The 18,240-nt window shown below is 47.6% G+C and overlaps 1 protein-coding gene across 1 annotated transcript in view; it reads right to left on the bottom strand.

Moving 5' to 3' along the window:
• PDIA5 (protein disulfide isomerase family A member 5) overlaps positions 1-17,613 on the bottom strand; it is a 90,017-nt gene extending 72,404 nt beyond the window's left edge. Inside the window, exon 1 of the mRNA XM_036883374.2 lies at positions 17,447-17,613. Within this exon, the coding sequence (XP_036739269.2) occupies positions 17,447-17,488 (42 nt within the window). The 5' untranslated portion in view covers positions 17,489-17,613. The remainder of the gene's footprint in view (positions 1-17,446) is intronic.
• Between the last annotated feature and the right edge of the window lie 627 nt (positions 17,614-18,240).

Here is an 18,240-nt window from a genome sequence, read left to right as displayed (position 1 = left end):
CATAAGACTGCTCATCACACAGGAGAGGACAACCCAGCACTGCCTTCCTGATTCTCAAGCAACACATCTCCAATTGGAACTCTACAATCAGCCAAACCAAACATCTCTTAATTTTCAGGACAGATTTACTCAGACTTATGATCTTAGATGTGAAAAATTTATCACCAGTGCACCCTTTCTCAGGAAGCTGCTGGAACTCATACTCTACAAAAACAAGAAGAAACGCTAAGTGAGAAGACATGGAACCTGGGAAACAAAGGCCCTAACAGAGGAGAGAGGCCAGAATGACCATGTTGATGGTGAAGAGAGGTCCAGAAAAACTGTTCTGCAACTGACCCAGAATGAGCAAGGACAGGGGGTTACCAAGGAATGTGGTCAATAAAAGAGGCAACTGTACATTATCTGACATGCTTGATCATATCAATCAGTTAAATAATCTGGCCAAAGTTACACAGCTAATTAGAAGCAGGGCCAGGACATGAACCACAGTCTGTCTGACCCCATGCCCTCTCAGTCCACTGTCTCCCTGCAGCCAGAAACATCTTGAGTTGGATCTGAGCTCTACCACTCAACAGCTAAAATGCCTAGGCAACACCACTCAGCCTCCTAAGCCTGCTGCCTTCCATCGGACATGGAGATGATGACACCTCCCTCCTGAGACTTCTGTGAGGATGAAATGGGACAACTTACCAAACATGCCTCATAAATCCTAAAGCACTCCAATAACACCAGTTACCAAAATTCCAGCTCAGCAGAGTAGAAGACAGAAATGTGGTCATAGTCTAGTGTTTCTAAATACAATCTGCCATTGAAATTGAAAGGGTCCTTCTTCCCAGGGTAAAACCATCAAGGAGTTGAGGAATTATGTCTCTGTCCTGCCCTGCCAGAGCTGTGTGCAATGCCTAGGGACCCACTGCCCTTCTGCAGCCCACCTTGAGAGCTCCCCAAAAGTTCATGCCACTATAATGTTACATGTTATTCTACTCCTCCCAGGGCTCAAATGGACCTCAGACTAAAAATCCCTATCTCAATGCACATGATTAAAGGGGAGAAAGAAAAGAATCGGTTGGAAAAACATGTTGACACTGGTCTGTATTTAATCCTCAGATAATTTGGCCAGTCGGAAAAACAACTGCCCTAGCCCAGCGCCCTGGAACTCTGACCTGTAGCCCGGCCCTCCTGAGACTGGCAGGCACCTATGCTTTTGGAACTGGGCCAGGGGCGGGCAGGGGATCCCAGTGCCCCCCTGCCCTGGCAGCAAGGTGGTGTGCAGCTGGGCTGCAGCGTCCACAAAGCAACTACAACAGAAATCAAAGCAACTGAGCCTCACGGCCCAGCCATGCTTCCTTCCAATAAAACCCAGTGAGCCCCTCAGATTGCCTAATGGATGGCCGCTCTCAGAGTGAACAAACCACTTGCCAGCCAGCCACTGAAGCCTCTGACCCAGCATTTACCCTCACACAGCAGAGAACTTAAGCTCAACCAGTGATTTACACTGAGCAAACTGACTGCTTGAACACCGTCACCTGGCAATGACACTGGGGCTTAAACTGGGCACTGCCCACAGCCAGCCTGGTTTAGAACTCTCTTCCTCCCCACCTCAGCCCATCCCTAACCACCCGGTAGACTAAGAGCTCCAAAGGGCAGGGCCCAGCAGTGCCTGGCCCCTTGGAAGCCTTCAGGAAATGTTTGTCCAGCGTAATACACATGACAAGCCGCACTTGTTACCACACTCCTGACCTCTGCAGAGGTCACCCGCTAGGAACACATTATGAGGTGAGTCCACGGCCACCCTCAGGAGCCCAGGAGGGGCCACTCAGACCGGGCAGACCCCAGCACAGCACAGCGAGGCTCTGGGCCGCAGCCGGTGGGGAGGGCGCGCGAGGCCAGGCTGGGGTCTTGGAAACAGAGCTCAAGAGCCTCATCTGGCTGTGATCTGAGATTAGACAGCAGCCCTGCAGGCTGGAGGTGGAAGGCCCAGCTGGGTGGCTGCCCAAGTGGAAGGAAATGGGTCAGTCTGAGAGCCTCAGGGCAAAACAAGAGACCTCAAGGGCGATTCATATGCAGGCAAGGAAGGGAGAAAAGGCTAAAATGGACTGCAAGGATTCTGGGCTAGGGGTGTGCAACAATAACCACACAGGAAGCACCGAGAAGCAGCAGCAGATGAGGCTTTTGTCTTACGTTGAGGAAAGCGGTAAGCTCGGGGTGGACATGTGGACAGCTGGACATGTGGACAGCTGGACATCCTGACATAGGTGGCCCCCAGGCTGAAGAGTGGGCCCCAAGGCGAGTGGCATCTCCAGGGTCAGGGTTCAGAGGGAGAAGACAAGGAAACGCCTCTGCTGAGGGGAGGAGGAAGAGGGATGGGGCGGAAGGTCAGGCTGAGAAAGGTGAGAAATGCTGACTCAACACGGGCGGGGAGGAGACACACAGAAAAGCACTGATCTGTCTTCGATCTGCAGGCGCCTGTGGCAAAGTCCCCAGGGGATTCTGAGGCACCAGCCTGCTGAGAAGAGAGCTGGGGTGCCAACGGGAGGAGCCCACAGCCCCACGGGCCACAAGGCTGGGCTGTCTCCGCTGCCAACATCTGTGGGCACAGGAGAGGCAGAGTTCACCTAGAGAGGCAGGATCTGGAGATTCGGGAGCATGAGAGGACTGAGTCAGAACAGCCACACGCAGAGGGAACCAGGGGACTTGGTGTGCAAAGAGCTAAGATGCTAGGCTCAGCATCTCTGAGAAGTGGAGGATGGAGGGCCCCTCAGACACCAGGGGAAGTGCACTGCTTCTGGATTCAGACCTGGGTCACATGCAGGCACCATCATTTATGGCAAGAGGGTCTCAGATGCTATTCACCTTCTCAGAGGGTTATTTCCCCACCCGTAAAGTATAAAGGCTAATACTGATAACTCCCTGGAGGGGAAGGCTGAGGATTAAATAAGGGGAGGAAAAGTACACAGAGAACCTGACATAATGCTTGGCTTGTGGAAGCACATAATAATCGCAATTATCTTCATTAGCACTATCAGTGAGACAAATCACAGATAGAGCAAGGACAACAGTAAAATGGGCACCACCTCTTCCTCTCCAGGGCCCTGCCTATAATCAGGCAGAAGAGGTCAGGGCAGGAAGGCATGCACACGTACACACGGTCAGCGTCGGAGAACCTGGAATGACCCCCTTTTGCTAAAGCAGGCCAAACCAAGAGCCAAAGAGCACATGTGGAACACTCCTTCCAGGTTTTGTGCCCGTTTACCCCCACAACAACCTGATGAGTGGGTACTACCCTCACCCCAGATGAGGGAACTGAGGCTCAGAGAGGTTGAATCACTTAGCAGGGTCACACAGTAGGTAAGCAGCAGAGCTAGGAGGACTAGAGCTCAGGTCTCCCAGCTCCTGGCCACAGAAGGTCTTCTTCTTTCAAACCCACAAGCTCCTGGGATGTGGGGCAACCAAGCAGAAAAGGAGCACCTCCTTCCCAGACAGTGCCCATCAAAGCAACCAGGAATCTTCCACAATTCCACCAAGCAAGGAGGGTCTCAGCAGGGATTGGTAACTCCTGGTTCCTGCAAGCCCAAAGCACCCTGATGTCTGCCAGGGTTCTCAGGGCCCTGAGACAGTTAGCCCAGATCTGCTGTTATTCAGAGGTGTGTTCAGGAGCCCCTTTGCACAACATTCTCACTCTAAGGCACAGCACACACAAACTCCTCTCTTAACCTCGCCCACCAGCCCCACCAGACTAATGAGATAAAGAATCATACACTTCTGAAAAATAGTATGGAGGACAGTACTTGCCACATTTCACCCTCAGTTTTAAAAAGCTCCAGATCTCTAGGGCATGTGCCAGCACCCTCATGTTCTCTATGGCCAGGGACACTGTCTGTCATTACAGAGTCACCATTCAGTGCAGATCATGAAGCCAGAGGTATTCACTTATGTAGAAGCAGCTTGCTAAAGTAGGAAGATTTGAGGACAGAAGTTTAACATTTAGGAAAAAGGGTGGAGGTGGGACTTGACCTTTTTTGCTCTGTCACCTGAAAAAAAATACCCTTCTTATGTTGAGAGCTGTGAAGAAATCGTTTAATTTAGTGTAACCCACATTTTTCTCAAAATAGTTTTGAAATGTCAGAATCTAAAAGTCTAGACTCTTAAGAAGCTGGTAGTAAAAGGATCCAGGAAAAATGTTAAAAACAGATGACCTGAACCTCACGTCAGAGAACTTGAGCTGGCTGAGAATTTGGGGCTAAAGGTTTGGTTGAAAGTGCCAGAAACCCAAGTTTCATGCAGGCTTTGATATCTACTGGCTGTGTGATCTTGGACAAGTCCTCTCTCCTCTTTTTCTTCCTCTATAAAATAAAGGGGCTAAAGATGATTTCCAAAACCCTTCCTAGTTGTGACATGTGGCAAATCTATTCTCATGACCACTACCAAAGAAGTACTGTGGAATAATTATACCTTATGAAGGAACTGCTGAGTTTCTCAAGGCACATGACCGACCACATTAAAAGCCACATCTTTCAATCTCCCTTGAAGCAAATGTGGCTCTGTGACTAAATTCCAGCCTCTGGAAGGTAAGCAGAAGTGTTATGTGACAACTTTTAGGAACTGTCCCTAGCAGACATTTTCGTAAGTCTTCTTAGTCTCCTCCTCCTTCCTGCCAGCTGGAATTTGAACAAGACGGCTGGAATTCAAGCAGCAAACTTGAGATAATGAGAAAGAAAGACTTGCTAAAGATGTGGAGTAACAAGATAGAAGGTACCTAGGTCCTAACACCACAGAGGGATATACTCAGCCTAGAACACCCCTTTCCAGGATTCCACATGAGTGAAATAAATGATCTCTTTAAGGCACTATCATTCTGAGTTTTCTGGCTCACATACAAATAGATCTTGAGTACATACTGCAACAAAAGTTTTAACTAGAAAGAAATTAACAACTGTTCCGGTTGGGACATTTCAAAGTGTCTAAGGAATCACACCATGCATTATACTTTAGATAAACTGTCATAAGGAAGGAGACAGACAAATCAAGGGTTCGATTTACTGGGTTCCTCCTTATTACCCAGGTTTCACTATGCCTGCTCTTACCAGTTATCTCGGTCACCTGGTGACGGCTACCCATAAATGAAAAGAAAACTAACAGTAATTCTTCACTTTCCCAACCACCTTAGCCCTTTACTAATAAGGGAACCATTGCAAGAGACTGAAAGGTCAGGACATCCCTTGCAGTTCACAAGCTTGAGTTGGGCTGGTTGGTTTCCCCGAAAAGGACACTTCTCAACAGTCTTCACATGCCATCTCCAGCCTCAAGATAGCCCTACAGAGCCAAAGATGCAAAAATCTCCTGAGGGACCTCAACTTAGAGGACCTAGAAGGCTGTATGAAATATGTCACTACACAGAATCCATGTCTGTGCTCTACCATTTGTCCTCGGATAGCTCCAGTCATCAGCAGGTTCAAATTCCTCCCCCTCCATGCCATTCCATCAGCCTATCACATTCTGAAGATGGTGAACACATTCCCCTTTAGGATTCTGTAGGGGAACCCCAATTCCTCACATGTGCCCCCAAGGCCCTCACCGTCCTGAGTAATCTGCCCTAATATCAGTCCTGCTCAGAGCTATCCCAATGCTGGGGACACAGGGTCAGAGCCTGAACGGAGTAATATGCTATAATATACTGTAATGTATTTTTGGAAATAAATACATATGCTTTCATAATTCAAAATACAGGAAATTCCTATCAATACAAACCTTGACTGTGGGTCACAGTTTTTTAAAAAGCTGAGAAACACCATTAGTGAATCTCTTAAAATATGGTGCCCAACTGTCATACAGTGCTAGCAAAAGCCTAAACTAGTAAGACTCCTGAAAGCTATTTAGCACAAAGTATCAAGTTTCTTGAAAGTATTTACCATCCTTTATTTGGTAATCCCCATTTTTCAGAATCTGTCCCAAGTAACTGGCAGAAGTTCCGACAAAGATATGACTCAGAATTTGTAAACAACCTAAATATCCAACAGCAGAGGAATGGTTACTTGCAGTAAATCACTTCATAGAATAATAGAGCCATTTAAATGTTTTCAAAGACTGCATGATGCTAAAATATTTTAATGTTAAATTTTAAAAACAGAATTCAAAATGTACATGGTACAAAATTATGCTCAGAAAAAGACTAGAAGAAAAATGTACCAAGGTAAGGCTTTATCCTTGAATAGATTTATTCTTCCCCTTTGTGTCTTTTTGTAACTCACCATAATAGGCATGTCCAATGTGAGTATTTAAAGAAAAAAAATTGCCACAGTTGGCCACCATCATAGAAATAATGAATCTCAAAGTATCTCCACACAAGAAAATGTAACTTCACAATACAGAAGCCTGGCAGAAACCTGCTTAACTAAGGGACCACAGTCAACACTACCAGTAACGGGTCAAATGGATATCACATGCCTCCTGATATAATATCCTGAAAGGAAACATCAAAACCCAGTCACAGGATGTTCTTAAAAAATGTCAAGGTCACAAAAGACAGAGACTGAGAAACTGGCCCAGATTAAAGGAGACTAAAGAAATAAGGCAATTAAATTTAACATGTGATTCTGGACTGGGTCCTCGGCCAAATGCTACATTCCTATTTTGATCATTGTATTATGGTTATATAAGAGAGCAGCCTTGCCTTTTAGGAAATATTGATGTATTTAGGGGACAAAAGAGCATCACGTCTATAAACTTCATATATGTACAGGGAGAATATAATAAAACAAATGTGATAAGATGATAACAGGTGTGGAATCTGGAAAGGGCTGATAGGAATCCTTTGTATTATTCTTGCAACTCTTCTGTAAGTCAGAAATTATTCAAAATTGGAGTTAGAAAGGAAAAAAAGAGACACCCAGAACACAACCAAATATTGCTCCCACCTCATCCTCAGGCCTTCTGGTACCTTCTGCCACCAGCCAGCAGTCGCCAGCACTGTCCCACAGATGAGCAGTGCTTATCTGCCCCTCTGCCCTTCAATGGACTGCCTGCTCCTCAGCTCACCTGACACTGTGTAGTTTTTTATATGGAATCTGCAAAGTACTTTGTATGCAACACATACCTAGAACAGCTCTGATGAGAAGAGAGAGAAAGACAAAAGATTAATTTTTAAATGTGGGTAATGTATGCCACTTAAAAGGACAAATTTTAAGCATCTGTCACCACCTATCATGGCTAGTCACTACTCTTCCCAAGGAGTGAAAGGCCTAACCTTAGACCAAGTTTGGGGATTTCACCACTGATACTTCCCAATGTTCGAATATCTTCCCAGCAGCCATTGAGATAAAATGAGCACCATGAGTCCCTGAGTGAGGAGCGTGTGTGTGTGTGCATATGAGAAAGACAGACAGACAGACACAGGGCCTGGCCCTGGGAGGCAGACCCTGGACTAGCTGGAGCTGAGGGGCTCTGCAGCTAAGAGTGCTTATTAAGGGAGAGAGAAATGGGAAAGCACCTGGCAAGAAATAGAACCCGAGAGGATTCTTAATTCCAAAATCCAGGGCCTAGGGACTAGCCCATGACAGTGGCAGCAGCAGAAAGTACAGCGTGCTTATAGCAGGACCAAGAGTAGCCAAGCAGTCACAGGACTATCTAATTTAATGATCTTGGCAAGTGAATTAAGTAGGTGCTTTTATTATACCTATTTGATAGGTAAGGAAACTGAGACTAAGGGGAGTTAAGAAACTTGCTCAACATCACACAGCAAGGAGGTGAGAGAGCTGCCAACCCAAGGCTGACAGGCCCCAGCGCCCAGCCTGAGGCACGAAGACACCCATGCCTGGAGCTACGCACGGTTCACTGCTTGATCCTATAAATACAAAGCCAGCTACATTTCTTCTATGTGCTGCCTTTAAAAACCACACCTTACACGTGGGCTGCACAGCACAGTTTACCTTAAGTTCACACAGCACAAACGTGGCTGTCAACAAGGGACAATTCAGGGGCTGGACAACTGATCCTAGAGCTTATAAAAACAGGTTTTCTTATCCTGAAATTGCAACTGCAGTGCCTTTAACCAGAACTAAGTCCCTAAAGCTTTTAATGTTTGGAAAACCTCTTCTAGAGCCAAGAGGGCTTTGGGCCGCTGCCAACCTAATGTGCCAGGCCAACTAACAAGGAAGAGCTGGTCGAGGGAACAGTGAATTAGGCAGCAGGAAGGGAGGACAAGCAGGTGATTTCCCACACTGGAAAATCAGCTCTGCCTCAAAGCTCCGTTAATTGCTAAGAAAATAACAATTCAGGGGTTCATGATCCATGGTGTACATCTGTGCTTTCACATACATTATCTCATTTAATCCTCTGCACCGGAGAGTCTAAACCAGTGTTTTCCACCCTCAACCCAAAGTCGGGAGTCATAAAATCAATTCAGTGGGTTACTACCAGCTTTTTTTTTTCATTAAATAGAAAATATCTGTGTATACCACAGGTAGCAAAACTATTCAGTGAAACACTTACATCTGTTATATTTATGTATATATGTATTTGGTTATAATGTAAAATGTCCATTTACATTATAATCTGTTCTTACAGAAATTACAGTAAAACTGTTCGAGAAACTGCTCTAACCATCTGTGTGAGAGATGGTAGTGTCCCCACTTTAGAGATGAAGAAAATGAGGCTGGATGAAGTTGAGAGTAGAGCCTTCGATTCAGAGCCAAGCCTCCAATCAGGGTCTTGTGGGCACAGACCCCTCAATGTGAAGATTTCCCACTGTTGTCCCCAAGCTCCCTCCTTCCCTAGAGCTCCACCCATAACAAGATCAGAGAGACCATCAAGTCCCTTCCCTTCCAGTCTACCTACTGAGCACAACAAAGTAAAAGGAGCAGCAGACAAGCTGATCCACCTTTCCTCTGCTACCTGCTTGCCTGCAATTCTCCACATGCCTTCAGATAAAAGCACACAGAGCACAAACTTGAGCCTCACAGTGTCGCTGGTTGTGAATAAAGTGAAGGTTCCTGTGGCCAGGATTCTCACCTGGCCCTGGTCGGCTAGCTCACTACACACATGTGGGCAATACGTTGTTACTGACTCTATATAAAGAGCTCTGCCCAGTGCCCTGGGTGACACGGTGGCACGGCTGCAAGGCTGCAGGAGAGCAGAGCAGAGGCTAGAGTGGTGGCAGCGCCAAGGACAGAGACTGAGACGGCTGCAGGGGTAGAGAGGCACAGAGGCCGAGACCGGCTTGCTGCCTGCAGACTCGCTCAGAGTGGACGGGATTCTAGTGACTGACTTGTCACCATGGGAATAAAGTTGGGTATAACCGTTTCACTGTTCCACTGTCATTTCCTTGGTCTCATTGAATCCATAGTGAACTTATCCAGGGCTGAAACCCATCGGCAAGACATTGGTGGTGTACGTGGCTCATGACAGGGGCAGAACTCGTGCCACACCACTCAGCCCAGAAGCAGCAACCCTGGATGGTAAAATATTATCTACCATGTAAAATTAATGTTGTTAACTTGTAAATATGTCTGGTTTGTAGCTGCACAATAGCTCTAAGTACAGGCTTTTAAGAAACACAGATCCCTGGGCCTTATCCTTGAAAAAAATCATCTCCCAGATCTGGGGAGCCTAAGGAATCCCTTTTTACACATACCCCCTTATGGTGATCTGGATCCACAGCCAGGCTGATAAACCTCTGCCTCTGACCCATGATTTGAAAACCCTCTCCCGGGGCCCTCATGTCACACCCCCCTCTCCTTCACAGCCAGAATTTTCCACCCCCCACCTCCACCATCCATTCCTCAGCCCTCTCAGATTTGCCCCTACCACCACCAAAAAGGCTCCCAGTGGGGGCTCAGCAATGACGTCCACATGGTTAGCCCTACAGACACCTCAGTTCTCCTTTTGCTCAACCTCTTGAACCTGGGTGGAACACTCCTAGTCTCCCTTCTACATGTGCAGCCACCTTTCCTGTCTCCTTTGTAAACCCTCCTCCCCACCCTTTAAATGCTGAAGTTCCCAGGGCTCACCTGGTCCACCTTGTCTTCCTACTCTTCCCCCGCGGTCTCACCCTCCTCCTAAGTAGCACCCCTAAGTAAACACCTCCAGCTCACACCACCCTTCTCAGTGCCATACTCACATCCTGCTCACTCAACAGGTTTTAAACCAGGGCCAACTAATTTTCAAAAGCCTAATCCTCATACAAATAGTGAGCCCATTTCAAAGTCTTATTGAACTCATTAATAAGTGATCAACTAAAATGACAAAGTTACATTAAAAGGGGATATAAGAAAAAAAGGCTTTCAAAAAATTTTTTTAAAAGAAATTGTAAGAAAACACTTTGCATATGGTCAACGAAAAAAAAAAAAGAATCCTGATACAAGATTGCTATATCAGACACCAAACTGGTTAACGTTGTACAGGGTGATAAAGGCTGGGTTTCCCTTCTCTACCAGAGATCATATGCATCTTGTCTAACTTTACAGAGTATGGGTCCTAAAGAATAATAAAGCTACATTCCCTAAAGCACCAGATGACCCTTGGTGAGTTTCTTAGATAATGCTAAAGTCATGCTAATTGTCTTTTCTTTCCAAGTTTTTGGATATTTCTTTCTTTACACTGGGGCCCATGAATTTGGACGGAGAAAAATTATATCTTTATCATCACTAATTTCTAACTGAAAGTTAGCCCTCCCTTTGTTTGAATGTCTGCAACAAACTACAGTAGCACTGGCAGTGTCACTTCACCACCAACAGAAATCACATTTTCTCATCACATTATAATTGGTACAGAAATCTTCGAACATTGTTTATGCTCATCACTACTTAAAATAACAGCAAATATCAAACCTGCCACTAGATCTTCTTACATGACACATTAATAAAGAAATGTAAATATTATTTTGCCACATATTTGTTATAATATTTTGCTACTGTATTTCAACATCACTGATTTCCTTGGTAATCCAATGCTTTCTGTTTTATACATTTTAAAACATTGCTCTGAAAAAGTGTCCCAAAGTCCTCAGAGATGCCTTTCCTGGCTCCCTGCATTAGGTTAGGGACCCCGGTTACATATTCTTTTACCACCTTATAACTTCTTCTTTCCAGCACTTACCACCTGCATAAAACAAAATATTAGTGGCTCTCCCAGTCGGCAATGGGAAGACGGGATGGTGTCTATCTTAATTATCATTATGTCCCCAATGCCTTACCATGCTATGTCTGGTTCAAAAAAAGACTCTCCAGAAATAACTGTTTAAAAAAAAGAGATCCGTGGAATGAATGAACCTCTGTGACACACAGAGCATGTAGATGCCGGTCCATGTTCCTTTGAAATAAGAGGCATGTACGATGCTCTGTTCAGGCCCTAGCAATGTCAGACCTCTTGACAAGAGCAACCTGCTTGTTCCTTGGGAGCCTGCCTATGTGGCCCAACAACAGAGCTTTCCAGCCAAGACCACGTCTCAGCTCAGATGCTGGATGACCTTTAGTTTAAGTCCCAGCTTCAGGCCCTTAACGAGGATCTCCATTAACACCTTCCAAGGCAAGGATTAAAGGATATGCTCATAAATTGAAGACATCTGCTTGTGCCAAGGGGTGGGAGGAACGGTAGGATTATTTGGGAGGATGGATACTTAATGTCCTGCAGGACAATAACTCTGCTCCAGTCTGCTGTAATCAGTTGGTAAACTCAAGCCAAGTACAGGCTCACCATCAGGTCTCCCAGGAACAGAACGCACATCAAACTGGGGGCTTAGGTTGACCTTGGGGAATAAAAATATTAGAAAAGGCTGTTCAGACCCTACTCCATCTGAGTGTGTTTAACTTCCTACCACATGATTGCAAAGCTAATCATTTAGGAGGTCATAAACTGGTATGTGGGAAGAGGCCCCTTTGGAAGTGAAGTGATCAGAGGGCACAGCAAACTAGAGATGGACAGGGAGAGTGATGAGAAAAGGGGGAGGATGATCAGTGAGTGCCCAGCTGGCTGCCCCTCCTCCCCTACCCGGCCATCAGGGAGCTAAAGAGTAAGTTTCACAGACACCTCAGGAAAAAGGCTGGTGCTGCTATTTTAGAAAAACACCTGCCAATAAGACTGCTTACACATTCAGAGAGCCACTGAGAACTACTAGGTGTATCCTGACCAGCTGTCTAGCCCCTCCCCTTCCAGGCCATGCCCCCTCCTCTTGTCTAGGTCTGCCTCTGCCCACCTCTCTGCCCACCCACCCATCTCTCCCTAGGGCTAACAGTACTTACCCAGCTTACCTCTCCCAGTTAACATAGGACTCAAAGCTACACCGATGTGCAATATGTGAAAATTTTTTGCAAACTCTACAGCCCTCTACAAACGTGGGGAATGTTTATAAATCTCGAGAGATCAAACTGGTAGGCAGAGGCTCCAGTGAGCAATGCAGTGTGGCCAGGCCCTAGGAAGGGCCCTGCACAGCAGGGGCCCCTCCCCTGGTCTCCCACTGGGACCTCCAGGTGTGAAACAAAGAAGGGGAGGGTGGGGGCCACATAAACCAGGGAGGTACAGGTGGCATATAAGAGAACTTAGGCTCTCCTTCCATGCCACATGCCTTCCTAGCCCACTGTCACTCAGCCTCCAAAACCTACCACAACCACTAAGTGAGACACAGGAGCCCCACAGAACAAAAGTGCAAAGCTGGGGCAAAGCCTAGGAAGGCAGTAGGGTCTGTATGTCTGTCTCAAGAGAGGATCTTTGACTTTCAGAAGAAACAAAGAACACTTAAATCATTAGCCCTCTGCAACCTCTCCCCACCCCCAACCAGAGGCTCTGTGTCGGCCCAGTAGGGAGGCCAAGGACACTCCCCACAGGCCAGCTCCAAGGACTACCATGGGGACAATCCTGCCAGCACAGACCCCCCCCATCCCCACCCCGTGTCTCACTACCTCGGCTCACACCCCCTTCAGCCTTTCCCTGCCCACCACCACCTCCTAACTGACATCCCCCTGCAGCTCTTCCTCACCACCTCCATGACTGCCAGGCTCCCAGTCACTGCACAATCCCACGTGCCAAGCACTCTGCTGGGTGCTTCTGTATTATTTCCAATTCTTCCAACTCTGGAAGATGAGTATTATGACCACCACTGACAAGCAAGAAAACTAAGGCAGCCCAAGGTCACACAGCTGCTGAGTGTCTAGCTGGCTAAAAGCCCATGTTCTTTCCAGTGCATCACACTTGACTTTATCTTGCAGATAACAGAGAAGAAAGTAAGAAGAAAGTGCTGTTCTGGGAAAGTTAATCCAGTCTCTCCCACTCCGCCCTCACTGTGGCCTGACCGATCTTGTTACTAAAAGGGCAACTTTCATCATGTCTCTCTCCATTACCTGCAGAATTGAGTCCCAAAAGCTTTGCCAGGCATTTAAGGTTCTCTACAATCCACTTCTCCAGTCTCATTCCCCATTCCCAGACTCAGATCCCTCCTTCCATCCAGGTGCACCCATCACTCCCCATTGCCCACATTTCTGTTTTGGAAGGGGTCCCTTCTCTGCCTACAACACTAATTCCTTCACCAAGCACGGACTGGGGATGACTGCATGCCAGGTCCCGGGCTCAGTGTTGGGGACACAACAGCCAGGACAGGGAACACCTCCACTGTCACAGAGTTCCGGGTCTGCCCTCCTGATGAGGCATGAGCTGGGGCCCTTCTCTGGACACTGATTGCCCCACACCCTGAGCCCTGCCCAAATCCACAACACTCAGTGTTTTCCACTCAGATGCCAATTTATGTGCCAGCTCTGTTTTAAAACTTCCTCCCTAATGTGTTTATTTTTGTGGGAAAAGTGCACTCCAGGTACCAAACAGCATTATAAATGGCCTTTAGGTCCCAGGCCAGCCCATGAAAGCTTATTAAATATATAATGATGTAGAACCTGAACAGGTGTACATTAAAAGCTCTGCGGGAGACACCAGAGGCAAACATCTTCTGCTTCCTGCACCTCTGCCCACTGTCCCACCAGGTTCTGAATTTCAAGCCATCAGCGAGGGGAAAAGGCCCTAACATGGCTTGGGAGGAGGGAAGCAGGCGGGAGACAAGGGGCCGGATGACAGAGATGGAGCAGGAAGAACCCTGATTTATAATTCAAGAGCCCTGCTCTAATCCCAGCTCTGACTTTGCAAATGGGTGGCCTTGCAAATGGGTCCCTTCCCTCTCAAAGTCTCTTTTCTCTTATAAAACGAAAGAGCTGATCAGTAGTTCTCAGACTTTTGAATCTCACAAATTGGCAGTATATAGTTTTTAATGTATTTTGAATATATATAATGTATGTTTTATATATATATTTAAAATAAATTTCATCAAGAAGAGAATCTTTTTTAATCACAGTATACAATCACTACTTTTGTTTTTCCAAAGGACGCTGTAAACCCACACCCTCCCCCAATATGGACATCATGTCAGAAAAATGGATAAGTTTTTAAAATGAAAATATTTAGATTCGTGAAAAAAAAAAAAAACATTCACCATTGTTATTTTTCCCATTTGTCTATGGACCAACGTGAAAACCTTGTCAGGGCCAGGCTCCAGTCCTTGGTCTGACACGGGAACCATTTGAGTGGGGTGAGTAAGGTGATGTCCTCTGCAGCTCTGACATCTCTCCATTCTGATGTAAACTGGATGTAAACTATTCCACAATCAGCATGGATGGCCCAGGGGAAGGGTCAGCTGCAGGGAGGAGCTGAGCTGGACAGCAGGAAGGGGCAGTCAGCCACAGGTTTGGAGGGACAGGACAGCAGGCCCTCCTCAGCCCCAGGCCCCAAGGGTAGAGACAAGCAGCCTAGAAGAGCTGGAATCAACTCATCCAAAGTGTTGCCTGTGCACCTTTCCAACCCAGCATTCTTGTGAAAGGCTGAAAGGTCCCAAAAGAACCTTTTTAAATAGGTTCCTCTATTAACTTTTCTGATCAAAAACCAGTATGTATTCATATAGAAAATTTAGAAAACACACAAAAAAAATAAGCAAAGTAGTAAACAAAAGTCACCCACAACCCCATCTTCCAGAACAATCACTGTTAACATTTTGATGCACTGCTGATCCCTCAAACACTTATGTAGCTACTTTCATCCACCCTGGGCTTTACTTTTCCCCTAATTATCACACTCAAGCACTTTTCCATGTCCTTAGACAGTCTTCATAAGCATCATAAAATACTTTGCTAATAAACACAGCATTTTAGTAAATATAAATGTTCTTTATAAACATCAATTTCCATGGTATGGACAGGGCCAGAAGTCATTTAACCATTACTACTCTTGAGCATTTAAGCCCCATTTCTGTCTGTTGCTATTATAAAAATGCGGTGGGTGTACATTCCTGTCCACAATCTCCATAGACCTCTTTATACTTCTTTATATCCCTTAGGCCACAGCCCAGTGCTTTGCACATATCAGCCCTTAGTAAATACGGAGTGATCAAGGAAACCAGATCCCCTCCCAGGACCTGGAGAGCTTGTATCAGATGGACATGGAGTTTGAATTTAGAGGCCCACCCTGGTGTCCACCAGCCACTTACCACTGACCATGCGCCTCTGCCTCACACCTTCTCAGCCAATGTAGGACTTGGGAAAAGGAGAAAATGTCAATTCCTTGCTGAGGACTCCCAAGTTCTAGGGCTTCAGCAAACCTACCAGCTCTTCCGCACCTCCCAGTGGAGGGCATCAGTAGACATTAATTCCTACCTGACTCCCACACTCCCTCCCTGCTCAACCCACTGCCTCAGAAAACCCATGGCTGACCCTCCCTCTAAATTAATACATGGCTCCCCTTCAGTGGAGGCTCCCAGCACTTCCGTTATTAGCTCCGGCTGTTCTTGGCTTTATTTGCTCACAGGACTGGTTCCCCTGCCAGGCCCAAGCAACACCGGGGCAGGGACAATGGGTGTTTTGCTTTCCACCCAAAATCCAACCCAGCACCAAACAATGTGGATGATAAATAAATGTTTGCTAAATGACACTTCTTTCCGGTCAGAGCACCAAGATCCTTTATTTTCACATGGGGGGAGGGGGAAAGGGAAGAAGAGAGGAAAACAGGACCTCCTAAAACGGCCCAAATGCAAAGACCTGTTAGTGGGTCATGCTGGAGATGGCCTCTCTGCACAGTCCGACAGCCCTGCCTGGCCTAGAGACCTGTCCAGGCCAGCTGGCCCCAGGGAACAGAGTGCAGACAGATCACCAAACACACCTAGACTCGGATGAATTGATACTGCCCGGCTCCAGCCCAGTTCTCTCCCAGCTGGAGAACAGAAGAACGATTAGATCTAGGGAGAGACCCTTCCCATCCACCTCCAGACAACAAGAAAATACAGAGCATTCATCACGCGTAATACCAAAAGGGCAGGGTACTGGGAGATGGTAGTGTTTAAAACAACTCAATTCACACATGAGTTTTTCTCCTTGTGTTTGTCCAGCATCCTTGCCACACCCAAAAAAACAAAAATGAAAAATCTGGGTTGGAGAGGGTAACAGCAGCAGGAAGTCCATGGTACTTCAGGGAAAAAAGAAGCCAAAACTGTCCCAAAATAAGATAGAAGTTGTGATGGAGATGTGGAAAGAGGCCACACTATCTCATCATACCCCACAGCAACACCAACGCCAAACCTGCAGGCCCTGGTGCCATGGACATACGCATCCCAACCTGCCGGGGACGCCAGCCCCCGAGCGCAGCAAGCTCCTCGGGCAGAGCCCACTCCCAGCACGCTGGCCCACCGTCCTCCACTCGTGTATCGTTTTGCAATTTACAGAACTGGCTCCTCCGATTTCTCATCCGACCCTCCTGACAATTGTGTGAGGGAGTTATCTTTACCGAGCCCATTTCATGAATGGGGAAACAAAGTCAGATGATATATTAAATGATACGCCGCGTCACAAGCCAAAAAGTGGCTGAGGTTCCAGCCAGCCTCAGCAGGGTGTAGGAGCAGAACTCCGCGGCGACTACCCCACCCAGCAGGCTGAGCCTTGCCAGCGGGCGGCGACCCAGGTGACAAATTTTCCGGCTGCTCGGGGTCGAAATCAAGAACAAGGTACTCCTAAAACAAGGTTTCCAGCAGTGCTGAGGAAAGCAGCCCCTTTCCACCCCACATTCACACAGGTGCAAGGCCCGGAGCGTGGCGATCAGCGCACCTTCCAGCCCGCGGATATCTCGCCCTTGGCGGCAGTCGCCCCCTGACTTGTGCCCCCGCAAAGTTGTGTCGGCGGCGCAAGCACCCTAGGAGGGACGGGCCAGCACCCCCGGGTTCCCTTCGGCCCCTGAGCCCCGGAGCGCTCCGCAGGAGGGCAAGGGGACAGCCCCGTCGCCCCCCCCCGCGACCACCGGGTCCCCGTCCGCCTGGCACGCAGGACCCCACCCCGGCGCCCGAGGACATCTCCTGACACGTTCGGGGAGGGAGCGCAGACCCGCACGCGGGGCGCACGTGCTGCCCACCTCCCGGACCCCTGCGCCACAGCCTCACCCATATCGCCAGAAGTAGCCACGCCGGCCTGACCCACGCCATCCCTGCAGCCGCTGCCCACGGCCGGCTCCGGTCTCCACTCGGGCTCCCGCGCCCGCAGCTCCGCCGGGTCCAGCCGCCACTGCCACTTCCCAACCGCTCCCCGCCTCCGAGTTCCCGGTGCCACGTCTGCCAAAGCATGCGCACAAGGCCGGGAAAGGCGGCCGGGAAGAAGAGCTTGCTGGGAGTTGTAGTTTGGCAGCAAGGCTGAGCCTGGGAGCCGGCGGACTGGACGAAGCTCCAAGACCATGTAAGAGCCTGAGTGGAGTGAGAAATAGGAAGGTCGGGGAATAAGGGAAGGCAGTTAATTTTTCTTCTTTTTTGGTCGGGGGGTGGGGAAAAGAGTGGGGTTTTCTCTATGCCTGGAGCTTTAGAAACAAGATCTCATTCAGCTCAGGGAGGTTTTTATTTTCCCTAATTTGAGGATAAGGACGCAGCCCAGAGAATTTAAGTAATTTGACCCAGATCACACAGCCTGCAAACGGCAGAGTTCAGCGCTGCCTATGGAGGACAGAAAAAGTTGCCTCCCAGGCTCCCTCCTACCTTTTGTTTTTTTCATTCAGAAAAACTTTATTGAGTTGTTGAAAAGGGTTGGGCAGTTCCCCAAAATATTAAATATAGATTACCATATGACCCAGTCATTCCACTCCTGGGGCACTCAATCAAATTGAAAATAGGTATTCAAATAAATAGTTTCACACAAATGCTCATAGCAACATTATGCACAATAGCCATCAGGTACCAAGTGTCCATTG

This window comes from Manis pentadactyla, chromosome 1, assembly GCF_030020395.1.
Source record: "Manis pentadactyla isolate mManPen7 chromosome 1, mManPen7.hap1, whole genome shotgun sequence".
In the NCBI taxonomy this organism is placed as follows: domain Eukaryota; kingdom Metazoa; phylum Chordata; class Mammalia; order Pholidota; family Manidae; genus Manis; species Manis pentadactyla.
The sequence above is the reverse complement of the archived record's forward strand: the minus strand, read 5'-3'. Positions and strand labels throughout refer to the sequence as shown.